The following is a 19,821-nucleotide window of genomic DNA, read 5'->3' on the forward strand; positions in this document are numbered from 1 at the left end:
ATAGATTAAAGAAGCTAAATTTAGATAAAGTTTAACGAAATAAAAAAATGACAATAATTTTAGAAATGGAATCGCTCCAGACCTTCAATTGGCATTCGTTTCGGCATTCATTCAAACATAATATGTTTTGCTGAATAAACATAGAACCTTATACCATAAAAAAAGAATAAACATAGAATTATGAGTTTCTATTATTAAATTATTATCTTTTATGGCGGTTTTACATGGTGTACTCTTCGGTTACAGAATTGTAAAGGAGGTTGCACCTTTAGTAAAGCTCCGCTGTCTATCCATCCGTCCTTCCATCTGTCAGTCTGTCCGTATATCTGTCTGTCATAGCTTTGTATCTCTGAAAACGTTATGAATGGAATTCAGTTGAAGAGATATTAGAAGGTCGGAGTATTACAGGTGCATATATTTATTCAAAGTTTACATGACGATTAAGGCTAGAAAGTGGTGGTAATCACATTCTCTAGAGGGGATTTCATTATGTAATAAACCATTAATTATTATAATAGTATACATCGCTACCTAAACTTGACCATGAATATAACATCTATACTATCTATACTAATATTATAAAGCTGAAGAGTTTGTTTGATTGTTTGTTTGTTTGAACGCACTAATCTCAGGAACTATGGGTCCGAATTGAATAACTCTTTGTGTATTGGATAGTGCATTCATCGAGGAAGGTTATAGGCTATAAAACATCTCGCTATGACCAATAGGAGCCGAACAGAGCGGGTGAAACCGCGCAGAAGTAGCTAGTATATAATAATATTATAATAGTATACATCGCTACCTATACCTACTTGACCATGAATAGGTATAACATATATGAGAATATATAGAATTCATACACAAAAATCTCGCACAGCGGCCACATTTATAAAAGAAACATAATCAGCAAATACCCGTACGCAATTATAATCTAGGGATTTATACCGGCCAGCTATTGTTATTACAGTTGTACGACTGGATTTCATTACAATCCCGAGTATTAATATCTATCCAGTGTAATGAAAGCAGCTAATTACTGGCCGCTCGCCACTTCAAACTGTAAGGTCATAATGGATTTGTAATCGTAGGTATATGCGTATTAAACTGTTTTCTAACTCAATCCCACTTGAAATAAGCTAGTTTAATGATTTTATATTTATAGCATCTTATTTAACGTTAAAAACTTGATTCGTATTTTATGAGCTTAAATACTTATTGTTTAGTTTTGCTTATTTGAGAAGATGAATAGTTATACATTATTCTAAAATATCAAAACATAAAATAAATGCATAATGAACGATTTTGTCCAAAGAATATAAAATTATAATTAAAAGAAGTCGTACAATGTAGGTAGACACGGCCTAAACATAAACTGACATTTAAAATTACTATACTTATAAACCACAATAGATTATTTTATAAAAAATGGTATTTTTTTACAACTGTGAAAAAGGAAGCAAGAGCATATACCTAATGCAGTGTTTGATTATGTTGTAAATACATATCAAAAATACCAATTAATATTTAATTATACCGATCACCACCAGATTTTCGTGTAAATTTTCTGAATTTATTTTTATTACACTGATCAGTGATGCGACGCAAAAGTGTCCTTAAGCCTGCGTTAGAAGGACATGAGATAACGAATAGAGATCTCTATCTGGCGCGTACTTCGCGGTTCACTCGTTTCCTACCTATGTTCGTATTTCCTACCTACCGGATGCCGTTGCAAATAACCATACAATCTTATGCATTATTTGTTTAAATATATTGTGAAAGTATTCTAAGATAAAATTTAAGTGTAAATAATAAGTTTTTATAATATAAAATACTTTAATTACTTCTCATTAGTTGGTTGCGTTAATAAACTGCACAGAGACTGAATAAAAGCAACAACAAACTTTTAATAAACAAGAAAATCAAAGGTAACAACTGCAGAATAGTAATAAAAATATAATTTAATTAAAATACTTTTTACGGACAGGGCGCTTTGTAAAATGCGAGGTGTGATTTTTTATATGAAAAAACTCATTTTAACGAAATTAAATGCGAGCGAGCAGAGAATGACCCTGGGGGACAACGCAGCCATCTGGAGATTCTGCCTTAATTTGTTCATTAACCCTTAAACAGGAGGCGACCTATTTGCAAAATTCACACTTTGTCTATTGTACGACTTTCTCAGCTAACAACTTTTGACGTTATAGCCTTTCTGTGATCTTTACTGTTTTGCTTTACATCCCCCAAGTAAAGCGGGTTTATATCATGATAATGAATAGCTACACTGCTAAATAAGGTACTTCTGATAAGAATATTTCATAGTAGTGTATTGATTTCTATAATTTTAACTTTCAATACTTGAGTTATTTAACATTTTATAATAATAATAATTGAATAATTGATTGTGATAATAATAATTAAATAATTGAGTAAAGCAAATCTTTCAATCTACTCCGTAATCATTTTTGATTAATCACGTTATACTTAAGGACGTTAGTTAAAATACATTTGTAAGCATGGAGTAAATCTTGTCTGTTTCCATCGCTTCATTAGTTCTAATTGCAAATGCTATGGGACACAAGAGACCAAGAAGATCCTGTTTAAAATGGAACGATTTACTGTAGAAGGATACTCTTCAACTTTTTACCAAAAATACTCAAGGATTACTTTGAAACTTATCTATCTCGAGCAGTAATGGATTTGCTGTTAAAGACGCAATAAATTTTTGCTTAAGTTGATTCATTTATAATTCAAATACTTGAGACCAACTTTTTAATGAAAGTATATCTTATGTAGCTAGCGATGATGTCGCATTACTCAACAATCTCATTCATTTTAACTCTTTACCGAAATAAATTCACCTGATTTATTTTGCACACTAATAACGGACTATAGAAACAGTGTTATTGATAGTTTGTGTACTGGTTTAATAGCGACCGTGTTAATGAATAGATTAATAGATAAATTGGGAAATAATAGACTGGCTATTCCATTCAGCGCAGAAAGGAAGGCTCGCCGTTCGTCGCTTGTAATAGGGTGGTACGTTTAAACAAAGCCCTGCGTAATCAAACCCCAGTAGGCTACAATATAGAGCAGTGGCCCACGGTCAATTCCCAATATCGCTCCTACTGAGAGTGGATTATTGCTGACCTGTGGGCTTCTAGCTTAATAGATTTAGGGTTCTTTGTTGGTATTACATGATCTAGAAAACATGAGAGGTAACAATTACTATTACCTCGTTGATCGAGTGGCCACAAATCTGGTTGTCAAGTAAGGGATTTTGGTTGAATGATAGGCTCACCTCCTATTACTTATATATTAGGACTCGTAACATAAGTGGTAAAAAGTGGGCGTTATATCATAGATGTGTACTTTCGAGTATTACAGACGTGATGTTATGTTATGTAACTTGTATGTAGTCTAGATTGAATATAAACTAACGTGGGAGTAACTTCTAACATGTAGTACAAAATACATAAGCTTGTATAAATGTACTTTATTTTAAATGTATTTCTATCTAGCAAATGTATAAATATTGTTTTCTCAAGTTAACAAGGTTTTCACTTGCTGTTATAGTGAATTGCATTCTCGAAAGAGCTCAACAGACAGGTACTGCGAACTGAGAGCCATTCAAGTGTTATTTTAATACTAATTAGTTCTAGAAAACAAGTAATACTCACTCGACAGCGCACTCTGGACGGAAATAATGACTTTTCTCAATAAAAACCTTATGGTATATAAAAGCAACAAAAGGCATTCTTTTTACAAAAATCCCTGTGGACATAAAATGTTTATAGCTTGAACATGAAAATATTGCTGCTCTTATAAACCCAGTCTTTAATTTTTAATAGCTATCAGATTCTTGACATTTCGTTGTACTCTTATTCTAAGCTTAAATAATAGTTTGTGAACAGCGTCTAGGTTTATAGCTTTATACGTAGTTCCTTTATTTTCTTTTCTTACGGAGTAAACGATTGACTGCCTCGTTGTTCGAGCGGTTTCAACAGCTGTTGGACTGATTTTCGATTTCGTAAGCTTTCTTTTTCTCGGTAATAGTATGAGCTCTTGAATAGTACCAGGTGTTTGGCAATATGCTATATCTCTATTACAATAACAGTAGTACCTATTCGCACATAAATATTTTTTATTGTGTTGTACCTACTTACCGAGGCATAACAAACGAAATGTTTGTGGTAGTTTCCACAAAAGCATGTAGCTACTCGTACAAAACATTGAAACACCTTTTCATTATAAATTAAATTATTACTGTATTATTTGTTCGTTTCATACAGGCACGCCATGGAAGCAAATACAGTAAAACGGGCTTATGTACCTACATAACAAATAAAAAGCTGGCAAAACAATTGTTTTAACAATCAATGGCCATATTGTTATGTGAAGTCGGGGATACGCGATTGTTTTCCGAGTGCGCTATGCTTTCCAATTCAATCAATAATGCTTTTATCTACTGTACTTCGACGTCCGTCTACTTTTATTTTACTTTGTAAATTTAAAAGCACTGCAGTTTATTTAGTTAGTTACTAGCTTTAAAAGTTTATTGCTTCAGGTCTTAAAGCTCAGTTTAAATCAATTTAACTATGTGCTTCTTTCCTCTTGTTATTTTCCCAATTTATGTTAGCCGATAGATCTGACATCTTCTTCAATTAGCCTTCTACGGTAGTCTGGTTTACTTTGCCACTGAATAAATATTATTATTCATCCTAACTCAAAAATCGAATCCAAGACATGACTTAAGTTGTTCTATTCTCAATAGACAAGCCACTGAAAGTCTTTGCTCTGAAAACAATTGCGTAACAGTGCGAGCGGTATAGTGTGAGCGTTAGATAAACAGCGCCTGTCTATCTCCTCCCTGTCTTTCTCGACCACTAAGTAATGGTTTCACTCCGACTTGAAGAACCAACTACCACTCAGCAAACACAGTTGAATTTGTTGCGTAGTAGTAGTATTCTTAATAGCGAGTAGACTTCCAAGAATTTGTATCAAAACACGCAATTATCCTATAAGCAAACGTTCAGTTTGTAATACTAAACAGTAATAAGTATCGTTTCATGTCTGCGTTCTACTACAACATAGTTTAGTTGGAAGGGTCGCTAACTTGCCCCCGACGCCTACTAACTAGGTGCTATGATTCCATTCCCTACATAACAGAACACCACATTCGTGTTAAACTTGGATTCAAGAAGTGTTTCTCCTTAATTGAAACTCAGTTTAAGCCGGCGAGGATAATAAGCTTGATTGTGTGTAGCGTAGGTATGTGTACTGTGCTGACGAGATAAAACAAATTACTCTCTCTTACTTTGTATAACGTACGTGTGCGTTCCTTCTATTTGAATTGTTTAATTTACGATTTATTTGTTTGTTTGTTCCAGGTGGAGTGTACTCACCTGAGCTCGTGCCAACACCTTCACGATGTGTGACTCTGTGAAATTTTAGAACGAGACAGTAAATATGCGCGCGTCTTGAAGTGACTTGAAGGAAATGAGTGTTACGATCCATTGACTGAGTGATTATAGTGCAAAGATTCAAATGAGTGTTTGGTAAATCGGTGTGGTTTAGTGCAGCCATGAGTTTCCTGACATCATTGGGTCAGTATGTGGCGGGGGTGGCGGACAGCGTGGCCGGGCTGGCGCTGTCGCCGCGCCGCGCGCCGCCCTCGCGACACCGCTCCGCCGAGGAGTCGCAGGCTCACCCGCCGCAACCATCCACCGCGACCATGAGAGGTACGACCCACATTATACCCATATCCCTTTTGATTAATCCACTTTTAGAAAATACAAGGGCTTTAAGGACAAATTTTCATTTGTTGTATCTCATTTTATTACTCGTAATTTTCGGTTGGTGCGGTGGCTGGGCAACTGGCTGCCGCGCAACGTGTAGTGGGTTCGATTCCCGCACGGAGCAACTCTTTGTGCGATCCACAAATTGTTGTTTCGGGTCTGGGTGTCATGTGCATGTGAACTTGTATGTTTGTAAACGCACCCACGACACAGGAGAAAATCCTAGTGTGGGGCAACGTTTTTAAAAAAAAAAAAATATTTCAAAAATTCGTGTTAAATATTAAAGTTCTAGTATGATACGTTCACTAATCTAAAGAGCTAATCGTAGATAAAATCTAAAACACCATTATTTTTGTGACGCAAAATGTTTTAAAAGAGATTAGTATAGAGAAACCTATTAAAATATTTTTTTTTATAATCCCAGTCTAATCTCCTTAAGTTCTAAAGTTAGATTATATCCAAAATGTTTACAAAAATCCATCATAAGCGGTCATGTTTATGTTTATCAGTAAAACAAAGAAGTTTACGCCTAAACCCTTTTTACTTCAGCGAAGGGTTTGTTATGGTAAATGCTCAGACAGGCATCCATGTTGTTTCTGCTTGGTTAAGTACTCACATCGTCATCGTAGCGGGTCTACGATGTTAGAACAACGTACGTATGCTTACCAAAGTCACTGGGCTATGGCGAAAACCTATTGTTTCAAAACCGAATCACTACAAAAGAAATACCACATTGTATACAGGCGGTATAAAATCCCTCAATTGAAAACAAATATTATGCAGTGTGCTGTGGTATGATAACGGATTTTAATGAAAATGAGAACCTTTTTGTGAAAATATATAATCAGATACATTTTCATACAGCACATTCTTTGCATTGTTCATTGATCGGCTGGGTGCTTCGTAATAAACTCCCGCTGTATACTAATTATGTTGTTAAACGTACCTACTGGTGTAATGGCGTACACTGTATAATGTACACGATGCCTTATTCAAACTTTTAGAAGTTTTGAAAGTTGTTTAGGAAGTTACTATGTGCCTCATTTTAAAGTATGTCGTTATACAATTTTCTTTCCACAATCTTGTAGAGTTTACAAGAGCTAACAATCTTTTATGGGTAGTTAGGCGTTGGTTTTTTGTATGAATTACAGGATGTTATTATTTAGACGTGTGTCGTAACTGGGCATGTATTTAGTAGTATTTTGGTTCTCTTAAGTGATGACTTGATTTTGTTTTTGATTTGGTTTCGTTCTTTAGGATTTCCTCGAGTGGTACCTACGGAAGGAGCATCAGCATTAAATGCTCGCCGCCGTACTCTGGACTGCCTGGCTCCAGCTCCTCCGCCGCGGCGTGGTGGCTCACTCCGAGTGCCTCGCAACCAACCACCGCCGGAGAGACCGACCATGGCTTTCTGCAAACGGCGCCTCTCCTGGCCAGAGGTCGATAACAATGTTAACTCCGGGTAAGTAAACTAAGGAAATATTATAATCTACTTTGATAAAACAATGTAGGTAATACATCTAATCAATAGAGAAATCAAAATCATCCAAGATACAGTCACTCAGTTCAGTTTACAAATATAAATTGTTAATTTAAACCACACATCGCTTTTGCTCCGAGATCACGTTCCTAAGTCACTCACTGAGCAAAGACTACCGAGACAAATAATGATATTGGGAAATCACAGACTCTCGAAGGATATTAACGTGTTTCTACAGGAAGGGGAATTGCAAATTAGCGGCAACTCCTTACAGCCCCGACACGAACGCTTTGACGAAACATGCCAAGCATAGAAATGACTTGTGTCCCAAATCACAAAATACTTGAAATTATTCAAATTTTTCTGACGTCCAACGCAAGTCAACTTCACAATGTTATGCTGAGCTTCTTATTATACTTATTACTTAATTCTACAAAATAAATTCAAATTATTTGAAGCGATTCTCTGATACAATTTTCTTTTGTACGTAATTCAATGGTTCACAGCGTCTTCAAGGGTATGACACTGGCATTAGTCATAAGAAATTCATTGTGTTAAATAAGATGTGAGATGTAATGTCGTTAGGTGAATCGATTTGTCAGCGGGAGCTCCATTTGGGAGAATAGAAAACTTGATTAAACCAGCGGGGTGAAGTTAAATGTATTTTTCATCTTCTCAGAAAGAGTTCATTCGTTTAGAGTTTATGCATCATCTAAATAAATGTATTTATAAAATAAATTGAAAAGCCGTAACCGAGGCTTGTACTTTATCGACAGGTTCAGCATTTATCGTGGATCCCTAATGAAATCCATTAAGCACATCGGCGAGTTCATATGCTACGATGGAAATTTAATATTACGGCATCCTTTGATAAGGTTTATCAGTGAAAAGCGGAATGTTCAAAGCTTTGTAGACCCGCTTTAGTGTGATAGTTAATAAAGACAGCCTTAGTTTCTGGAAGAAACTTTTTCTGGCGGAGCGTTCGTTCACTGCCATTAGCGCGTAGAGTCACGACATAAGTTGACACTAGAGGTTTTCAATTAGATAAAAGCTGGCAACAGTGGTGCGATGATTGCGAAGTAAAAACCGCGGGATGAGGGGTAGTGCGTGCTTGTGTGGGCTGGGGGGGTGTGTGGGTGCGCGCCCGCCGCGGGGACACGTGCAAGGACGTGCAACAGGTCGCCAGCTGACCTACTTACAATAATAATATTAATCACTGGATATGTTTATTGATTTCCGACGACATATCAACATATCGCACTCCGATACTGATTTTCTTTGGCTTTCTTAATACAAAAATCACGCAACTTTCACTTGAGTAAAGACAGGGATTGTCTCTACTATCATCCTTCAAAAATATCGAAACTGAAACACCATTTTTACCGTCAGTAAAAACATAAGATAAGAAAAACGTTTCTTAATATAGTTTCTGTAACTTTGGGGTTCATTCAAAAATGTATTTTTGGAATATTCATTCAAATGTAGCTTAATTGTTTCCTTAAACGGGACAACATTGCATGAATATTCAGTTTATTTATTGGAGTATTTCACCAAAACCCGGATAGACGCAACCTTTTATAGAATACCGTAAAAGATGCCAATATCAACAAATACCTTTTTCTTGATAAACGAGAATAGAGGAAAATTCCTCGGATGGTTTACACTTCACTTGTGCGTGGTGAATGTAGCTGACAGAAATAAAAACGGTAGAAGAAAATAGGTGTTCCGAATGAATCAATAAAAACATCATACCTACCTGTTGTTTCCTAAAGGGGAGGAAATGTACCGTATACACTGTTTACGACATATTTCAAATTTTATTATACACTACAAAACTTGAAAATACACAAAGAAAAGCCATCTGTGTAGTAAATTAATATTGTATTAGATAATAGCAAGGGTCTAGGGAATACCTAGACTTCGTAACGTCGGTCGTGGCTTAGAGCTTAGAGATAACGTCATGTCAAAAACTGCACAGATTATACACGAGTCTCTTCATTTAAATGTTTCAACAATAGCTCAGAAGTCAACGGCCAAACCTTTATCAAAGTCATAATCATACAAAAGGTTGTGGGGACATCTCTACTGAAGTTTAGTCATTTAATTTAATTTTAGTTTTCATAAAATAGTTAATTTTTTTCTATATACACAGTTGACATCAAACAAAATGAGCAAGTTTTTAATTATATTACGTTCAATACTGCAAAATGTAATTGAGTTAATAATTGTATGAAATTAAATAATGTAATTATATATTAGTAGCGTTTTGAACATCAAAATTATTTACCTTTTAATATCTATCTCATCAGTACATTAAAAAAATCTAAACATTTTATTTATCATTTATTTAGAAACGAGCAGCTATTTGAAGTGAAAATAAGTATAGTATTGTACTTTTTCATCATTAGTTCATTAGGTAAGTAGATAAATTAGTTATTTGTGGCATGCTAACCAATTATAATTAAGTAAGTGGCACACAGATGTCATATGCAAGTTTGAATTACTTTGAGAGTACTAACTCTAAGTCAGTCTAGGCTTTACGATATTCTTAATGAAATAGTTAGCAGTTACTAAACAACAAAGCCCGGTATAATGAACTTTCAGCTGAAGGTTGATTCGGTCAGACAGCATTGTGTTACACCTACGTATCAAAACTATGAATACTCTGCCCCCTGAGAGGATCCGCTGACAGATTAGATTAAAAAGAACGAAGACGAATTGTAAGTTCAAATTTAAATAAAGCTTTTAGTTGTACATTTTATTTGCATTGTACCAATATTGTGAACTATTTATAAGCGTATACATTGGACCACTCCTTAGGGAACATTCAATTCAGTTTTATTTTTTTCAACAGCTTTGATTTAAAATATACTCCGTCAGTAATCCGTCAAAGCGTATTTAATGTATGTTTTTTATTGAATAGGTAATAATATTAACTTTTTAGACAGAGAGACAGACAAAAATTATACTGATTGCATTTTTGGCATCAGTATCGATCACTAATCAGCCCCTGATAGTTATTTTTTTAATATATTTCATGTACAAAATTGACCTCTTTATAGATTCATTATAAGCATAGATGTTAAAGCGAGTTAAAGTAAATTATGCCATCATTTAAAGAAGTGAGTAGGTAGACATAGTGAACATAATTCTATATTTAGATCCAAATACGACTTAAATGTTTGTTAATTGTATTGAAAGCCAGTCAGTACAGGTGAGTAGGTATAGGTAGCCAGTAGGTACCTACGTATTTAGCTTTAAAGAGTACCTGGCGACCGATCTGAGTTCTTTTGTAACAAATTTCCCGTGAGACTTTATTCATGAATCTACCGAGAACCATTTTACAAAAAAATAAATAAAAGGTGCTTTGTTCTAACACATTTTTGAGCTATTTTCATGCGAACAATAGGTAAAAGTTTGTTTGGCTTGCAGTCGCTCGTAGGTAATGGCAATTTGCACTTAAATTAATTTTAAAGCAATGTGCTTTTGTTTATTTAAACTAGAGATAGGTAATAATAAATTGGATCAACATAACATAAATAGGTATTTGATCTTAGTAGTCGTGTTTGTAAATATATAAGATTTAGATTTAGGCTCCAGCCATGACCGTCCTACTGCAGGACAAAGGCATCCCTATCCTCCTTCCAATCCTTTCTGTTTAAAGCTCTTTGCGGCCAATCCTTGTCCTAGATGTCGAGTTCGTCCCGTATCAAAAATATAAGATAAATCATTATTTCCAGCTAAAGATATCCTATTCTTTTTATTTAAAGTTCTAAGGCTTGAAGAAAGTTTTTGCCTAGAATTAATCCTTTTCACATACCCCACTTTGTAACTTGTATGCAGATGCATTACAAAGGTAGATTGCAAGACTATCAATTTCACTATCAGCCCGTAAACGTCCACTGAACATAGGCCTCGTTGCTACAACAATGAATGGAGCCTCATTTATTGTATTCGTGGTCACGCAATCTGCCCGGAGCCTATAAAACCTCCATAGTTCACCAAAGTAGTTCGTAATTTTGCCAAATTATCGTCCCTTCTAATTAATTCTATCCAAGTTTTCCTGCTACACAGAAACATCAAAGTGATATCACAAAATTAAATATCAAAAGCTAGAAACACTACTCGTACTATTATTATAAGTACCTACTTACAAAAGCAGATTAGAACTTTCTTGTTTCTCTTTTCCCTTTGATGTTTTGTATTCAATTCTTCCACAATTTTTTTATTGAGGACCTAATAGAACATGACGCAATTTTAAGTCTGGCAATATAAGGTGAAAAAAAATTTAAGCCACAATTACAAAAAAATATATAATAAATAAATCTTATTAGGTATATGGCGTTTTTATATTTTTAAACCTAACTTAGCCAGTAATAGGTATTACGTTCTATAAATAGAAAAAAGGTTTTCTTCAAACAGAATCTGGGATTCTAAAATAAATAGGATGTTTATGATTGATTTGATGTTTTCTATTCGGATTTTCCATGAAGGTTTAAGGAAATAAAAAAAATGGGAACCTGGCAACTAAAAGCAAAAGTATTGTCAATGCTATATAATTGGTAAAATAATAAATAAAAAAAAAAAAACAGATTATATGGCATCTTTATTATTTTCCGACCAAAATCGGCCAGTAATATCTTTATTTTAATTGTGTAAAAAGAGAATATTTAAAATTACAATCATAATAATTATATTTTACGATTTATAGCATCTCATAAAGTAGTAAATTTTAAGTAGAAATAAAGTAAATCTAGTAGGTAATCTTTGAGTTACAATGTGATGTCTTTGAATAGCCCGTAATCAGAGCCAAGCGATATTGACTATTCATAAAGTGTTTTTTGTATTATCTTTATTAATTAAGTGTCACACCGAGAACCATTTTACAAAAACAGGGAATACATGGACTATTCATAAAATTAATCACAAATCTTCTTATGAAAAATCGAACCTAATTTTTAAGTATATCTCAGCTTCCAGTCATATAAATCGTACTAAAAGTTCAAAGCTTAACAATCAAAAGCTCAAAATAATAAAAAGATCCGTGTCTCACGTTGGCACGCCCAAGGATTGTGCCTGAAATTGAACAGTCGTATTTCATAATTTTAGTTACTTATGTAAAAGAGGTCTAATTATTAGGTCTAACTCGAGTTTCGCTCAAATTCTGAAACAGAAATTCGTCTTTTACGTTTAAATCAGTTGGAGTTTCATGCGAGCAATAGAAGGTAATTTCAGTTTGAAGCTCCATGATCCGCAGTCGAATAAAAAAGCACTAGACCTGTGTAACACATAAAACGAGGGCTCAATACGTTGTTCCATGCAGACTCCGTTAAATAAAGTTGCGGCACGTCTCAGCATGTTGTATCGTGGGCCAATGTGTAAGAATAGTAGCAAACTGACCGTCACGCACATGTCACGCGTTTCCGATACGCGTGGGACTAGCTTTATGTTACCTTTATGTCCACTGTACCCTCCCTGAACCCGGCACGCCTCTAACTATTAAATAAAAACCTCTGTGTTACACGATCCTATGGAACGAAAAGGGTTTCGAATCAATTTTGATTAAATATAAGAATTATTGTTGGTGTCCAATGTATTTTTTGTTTTATGGTTACTTTTTTATTTCATTTTAGAGGTAGCGTTGGTCGAGTGATTGCAGACGCTATTTCCGAGTAAGGGATTCATTTTCCGCGTATGCCAAAGTTACATATAAAAATAACTGATGAAAATGACGCACCTCCGTTAAGCCCATCTGGGAGGAAATACATTATTATTGCATTACGAGGAAGATGTTAATAATACACAGAATAGGTAGATCATTGAGCCTTTATCCGATGTGTTGCGTATTACATTTCCTTGCGGAAAAATATGTTAATTCGCATCTGCTGCATAGGTCATTCAAATTTTCGTTAAGGCAAAACAGATGTGCGTTGTACAGTTCACAAAATTATCCATGTTTCTAAATAAAGATATTTCGCACATCGATAAGAAGTGACACGAACCAAAAATGATATTTTTTGTTTTGCATTTGTATTTGTATCTTCGGGCGCTAAGAGAGCACTGATGGCACTGTTATAGTGACGCACATGTGATTTTTATGTTTACAAATTTTATTGTTTGGTGAACCAAACAATAAAATTTGTTTCTAAATAAAGTCATTTTTTGAAAATAATGTTTTCAACATCTACACGATCATCACTAACGAAATCAAAAGACGTTAAACTCCAAACCACTCTCATTAAACATTTTCACGGACCATTCCAAAAAAATATTAAAAACCATTTTTGATATTTAATCTTGCACAGATCCGTAAGTATCGGTTTCAGCGTTCAGTGTTTGGAGTTCAGTGAGCGTGTCAGGAAAGCTCCGCGCCCTAGTATTGATTGGCTACATCAATCAGCAACAACTTGTTGTTTTCCACTCCGCCGGTAAATCACAACACCTTCACCGACTGAAGGTCATTGCTAGCTATTACTTCGTATCATAAATTTGTACTAAAATATCTAATATTTAATACATATGTATGTAAGTATGTAGTATCTACATACAATTACATTGCTTCATTGGATGAGGTATCGCAAGTGCGATTATCGAATTAAGGGTTTCGATTCTCGGGTCTACAAGAGTTATTCGATTCGATTTTTGGTAATTTTAAAATGATTGCACAGAATCTTCATCTTTCTTCATGTCACAGAACTCATATTGCCCTTGGTAAAAAGTTAGGTGCTTCCACATGTCATAATGTGCACCTCTATTTTAATCTTAGTTTTATGTATTTTGTCATGATTTGGTCAAAGAAAATATAGCCTACTGATTTATCTAAATTTGACCTGCCTTTAAGTTAGGTCAAATATGCTACCTTTAGGTTAGAATATAAAGAGAGTCTACGGAGTTCAGAAAGTGACTGAAAAAAGCAAAGTTATTGCGCCGTTTACGAAGGTCGTAATGGGTAATAGCGAATGCTGAGTTGTAAGGTGCGTATATAAGCTTCGATTAGATCCCGTAAGGTATTAGAAATTTCGATTTCAACATTCTTAAAGCTGAGTAGTTCAGTATTTATTCTACTGAGTTACCTAATAACTGATGCAAATTGAATAATCGAAAGTATTTTGGTCAAAAGTATAAGCTATAAGTATAACGAAATGTATATAAAGACCTTATTATTTTGACAAAACAAGCAGGAACAAATAAAAATTAAGACTTATTTAATATACCTACGCTGTAATTTATTGGATTTTTTTTCTGTTTTTCCAAGAAATAAGCATTAGGTACTAAGAAATGTTACTTGCTCAGGTGTGTTATGATTTTCCGATTAATGAATTCCGTATAATTTTGAATTACGTTACGTTCCATTTAAAAAGCTCAATATCGATACATTCCCAGTTCGGAGAAAAAGCGTCCCACTTGAGATTTATTGTATATAGGCGGTATATAGTCGTTAACCTGAACGGTCTTCACAAGTAGGAAACTTCCGGAACGCGTACAATTTGTTTGAGAATCGCCCATAATCTGTGATCAGTAAATATGTGCCCTCTACCCTACGAGGGTTAAATTCATTAAACAGATATATACGGTTGGTAAATGTACATGACACGTAATACCCCATTAAAAGGGGTAGTGCTAAAATCCTTTTCGCATTTTTGCCACAAGAGGTTTCCGATTTCAAGCCAGTAATGTCTTATTTCTGTGTGAATACATGTTTCCCTGATTTCATATTAATCGTTACTAAGGTATAAATATTATCCATCTTTCATAGTCACTAGTTTAACCTAGCAAGTTAATCTAACGGACTATTCAGTCGCTTACCATTAATATTACTTGTACAGAATCTTATCCGTGCCACCGCGCTCATATTTATGAAAGTAAATAAATAATGCGAAATGCTATACGTGATAAATTGTCCATTGGCCCGATTTGGGGATTACGGTCGAATCACGAAATATAGCTGTTTATATAGGCCCCAGTAAATACGAGGTAATACTCCGAGTAAGTAGTGCTCATGATCATTGCTGCTACGGCGATTATGTAAATAAAGAAATATATACGCACGAAATTGGGATAGAATAAAGTAATTTCCAGTAACTTTTTATAGACATTTAAAAGATACCCTTAAATCAGTTACAAGCTCTTTTAACGAATTAAATTCGTGATAATTAGACTTGTGAAACAGTCGTTCTGAACAAATAAAGTCTTCGGCATTCGATAGAACGTTTAAGAATTTCATTAAATGAAAATTTTCATTTACTCTGAAATTACTTTTGTTTAATGTAGATGTACTTAGAACTGACGAATTTTATGTAAAGCCCAGAACATGCTGCAGCGGTGAAAACTCTAATTTGCATGAAGGAGATATTATGATCATTAGTTACATACATAATATAAATTTCAACTTCATTAGGTAACTTTAAATCGATATACTAGAATGTTATTGGATCATCCGCGTTAACAAAAAATCATAAATATCCATGTAATGGCTATATAAACAAAATACGTAATTTGAATTCTCATAGATATGAATGATATATTGTTTACGAGATCCGTTTAGATATTACAAGTATATTAAACATTTAGTTTTGGAAAAATATTAGATAGGAGATTTACTTCATAGTCTTTGTTGTGATACGCTCAAATAGATATATTTTCTGTTGCTGGTTTTGATAGAAACTAGTGGACCCCACAAACTTCGTTTCGTATTGGAAAAATTTCTGCGTATCTTTGATAACGTTTTCTTTACATAATATTAACAAACAAACCCAACAAAAAAATAAAGAATTAGGGAACTCGGTTCATCTGATTCTCGTGATGTCGTCGTGATTATATAGGTACGATACGATATTTTTTTATGATATAGAAAGCTTACTGTATTATTTGTTTAGGGTGCAAGACACGGACGGATCCTACTTCGAGAACTTTACTGCCTTGTCATGGCGGCATGAGAACAGGCGTCTTGCTGCGCTGAGGCTTGTCGAAGCCAGGTCGGAGAGGGCGCCACCGGCACCCCATGACCTTGGCCTCCCCAGCGTGTCAGCACAACTGTCGCACAAGGAACACGAGCATCTCTACACTGAGGTACGAGTTATTGCCACATATTTATTTAATAATTAATTTCACTCAGATTATAAAAGAAAATAATCTTATTAATAAGGTACAGTATCGTTTTTTACTACACATTCCGATTTCACTTCACAAAAAATAGTAATAAGCCAAGAGATTAGGAAAAAAATTACAATGAACGTAGGATATTACAAACTCATTTCTCGATTCGTCGTGAATTCTAATTTCTCCCTAAGTTTTTTAATAAATTCCAGCTGAATTAAAATGTGAGGTAACCCGAGAAAGTGCGTGGACCTAAGGGTCGTTATATCGGATTTCTACGTATAAATCTACATTACACAAAGATATTACAATACCTTTGTTGGTATTGGTCAAATTATGAGGTTCCCTTTGTCTCAGATATTAAAGGTAGACGCAGCGGTGCCTCTGGCATCTCATTTCTTATTTAGTACACCTAATTGTTCATTTACCTGTCAAATTTTTATTCTATTATTTATGAACATTAAATATCCTGGGGTTTTATTTGTGTTTGAGGCTGGTATACGGTTGGTTTAAAATTGAAATGGAATACCTTGAAACTAGGTTGTGAATGAAATAATGTATGCTTTTTACGTCAGATGTATAAATGTGTTAGTTATCTGGACTAATTGAATTCTAACATTGTTGTTAGAATTACGTAGAAGGTAATGAATCCCTCATTATCGAACAGTCTATAATCCGCTAATATTAGCTGTGTGTGACATACAATGAGTACTGCAATAAAAGCCATATTAGGCTACCAATTCGTATGTGTGGTAATTTTAATTAAATGAAAACACCCAACCCCAACGTCACGCCTTTTATCCCCGAAGGGGTAGGCAGAGGTGCACATTACGGCACGTAATGCCGCTATACAATGTACACCCACTTTTCACCATTTGTGTTATAAGTCCCATGTAATAGGGGTGAGCCTATTGCCATATTCTGGACACAATTCCAGACTCCGTGCTACTACCGAGAAGTTTTCCAAAAGTCGAAAAAAGCCCAGTAATACTTTACCCGACCCGGGAATCGAACCCGAGACCCCTTGTTCGGCAGTCGCACTTGCGACCACTCGACCAACGAGGCAGTCAAATGAAAACAATTTAATTAATATTAAATCCTTCGATTTCTTAATACTTATCAATTATAAGACGAAGGATAATTTAATTGATTGTGATTTTACACTGAAATAATAATTTATATATAACTAGGTACCTATCAAGTTTGGAAAATTAGTAACAAAAATAATAAATATTTTCTGTAAAAATCGAGTTAATAAATAGGAGCGATTGTTAGAAGTAGAGCGTATCCGAATGATTGACGATGACGAGGTCGCTAAAAATGGTCCATGAATCGTCCGACCCTTTTCTCAGAGGTCGTAATTTTACATAAAAGATTGCAAAGACTTTGATTGCGATTAATAAGTCACTAAATGACGGTTTTAATCTTCCCACAAAGAACAAAGATGTTTTTGTTAAGGTACGTAATGCCTGAGGGCTATTGATTAATACAATATTTGGTGAAGTCAAGCCATTAGTCGGTTGATTTCTGACAACAAGCTGATAGGACATTACATTCCATTAGCAACATTTAGTGAACAAAAAATATATGTTTGTTTTACGTAACATGTTTATGGATGTGCATGTATGTATAAATCCTCACTTGCACCGCAATGAAACAATAATGCACGTACAATATCTACCATAATTGAATACTAGGTCTCTTGCGTAACTATCTCGCAGCATGCAAAGCTGTCTTCCTGCGAAACACATTCCGTCACGTCAGCTTCTTCCTTACAAAGTCTTACAGGTGATACTTAATATCGCGTAGCCTGCACGTGAGCACGTTCACGCGAATATCCGCTTTATTATCTGATATTTTTACCTAAAAAAATACAATATCGGATCAAATCAGCCGACACAGATGTGATCTGATACAATTTGCAGGTACGCATTTATTAACCACATAGACATGAAAAGACCATCTGTGATTGTGTGCGTGGGTGTCGCTGAGATTACTTCAGGCAATATTCATTACTATATATTGACAATGTTGTCTGTAATCTTGGTATAGTTGTTATTTATAGCTATTGTATATGTTTAACATCTGTGCTTTCCGTATAGTTATGTCGTTACTATGCCGCGCTTTATTAGTTGTATTTGTTTTTGTGCGAAAGGTGCTGTACTGCATTGAGAACGCGGTAGGTGCGCCAGCCCCGGACGGTCAGTTCGCGGCGTACAAGGAGGAAGTGGTGGAACATGCACGCCGCGCTTTTCGCGTGTCGCCCGAGGTGCACGCGCGGGCCATGCGTGCTGCGGGCAGCGAGCGCCCGCCCACCGTCGTGCTCGGCTGCTCCGTCATCGAAGCTGATGGACTTGAGGCCAAAGATGCTAATGGTGAGCTATTTGCTTTATCAATAACCAGATAGAATAATGATTACGGCAAAAGTAAATTATTTTGTTTTAGGGCTTGCTTATCTACGTAATTATTTGACCGACGCGGCGACTGACGCGCTGCTACTCAATCGACAGTCGGCACGCCGTGTGTCGCGGAATTCTACTCATGAATATGAGCCTCTAGCATTGCTTGAAACTAGTCGAGTTTTTCATTGGAATTCATCATTGCTATAACTATTGACTTACATAATTACTGAGTTATGTGAGTCAGTGAAAAACGTAATAATTAATTTAGTGTGTCTCACGAAAATTACAATATAAACATAGCAAAAGTCGTGGATGTGAAATAAATATTGTGATTCTGAAACATAACTAGAATCAAAACAAGAAACGTTCTACATATATGTCTAATTTCACGAAGTTTAGCTTGGTGAGGAAAGTACACCTCTTAATAGAGCTCGCTTGTTGCTCACACGTCGTCCCTTTATGTGCCCTTAAATCATATTCATAAATGATGAGTGTCGACTTGAATACATTTCTTGACTTACCCTCGGTTGAATCACTCGGTGTGACATTTAGAACATTTGTTCTAATAAAACATCTCTAGGCTTTTCATAATGTGGTTTTTCACTTGATTCTTTATGAAATTCCCACATAATTTTATGCTTGTATTCGCCCACTAAGTTCTTGTGTAACTCCTACATTCTTTCTGTATTTAATTACATGGAATTATTTCTACTTTCATAAAACATGCCATTTATTAACATCTAAAAATTATATTCGTTTAAGAATGATGTACCCAATAAAAATATGATGGATGAATTTGATGTCGACATAAATATTTGCTGCTGTCCCGGACATTATTATATCGCGGCGACTAAATGCGGAAATAGCTTAAAATGTTTGCGTCGACGTCGACGTCAACGTCGGGAAAATAAAAATTAAATTGTGTAACAAATAACGTCTGCGGCGCGCATAGTGAGGCTGGCGCGCGGCGCGGCGCGGCGCTGTCAGCCACGCTTGTTATATTGAATTACGCGGAAAGGATGGCCGCCGCGGAGATACCGCGCGATCG

The 19,821-nt window shown here is 35.2% G+C and overlaps 1 protein-coding gene across 2 annotated transcripts in view; it reads left to right on the top strand.

Annotated features, from left to right (window-relative positions):
* Positions 1 to 19,821, top strand: part of LOC118272684 (BAI1-associated protein 3) — a 60,135-nt gene that overhangs the window by 8,518 nt on the left and 31,796 nt on the right. For both annotated transcript variants that reach the window (XM_035589318.2, XM_050708008.1), the window contains exons 2-5: positions 5,388 to 5,738; positions 7,053 to 7,257; positions 16,152 to 16,344; positions 18,527 to 18,746. In XM_035589318.2, coding sequence (XP_035445211.2) covers positions 5,582 to 5,738; positions 7,053 to 7,257; positions 16,152 to 16,344; positions 18,527 to 18,746 — 775 coding nt within the window. In that variant the 5' untranslated portion in view covers positions 5,388 to 5,581. The remainder of the gene's footprint in view (positions 1 to 5,387; positions 5,739 to 7,052; positions 7,258 to 16,151; positions 16,345 to 18,526; positions 18,747 to 19,821) is intronic.

Source organism: Spodoptera frugiperda, chromosome 4, assembly GCF_023101765.2.
Source record: "Spodoptera frugiperda isolate SF20-4 chromosome 4, AGI-APGP_CSIRO_Sfru_2.0, whole genome shotgun sequence".
NCBI classification, from domain to species: domain Eukaryota; kingdom Metazoa; phylum Arthropoda; class Insecta; order Lepidoptera; family Noctuidae; genus Spodoptera; species Spodoptera frugiperda.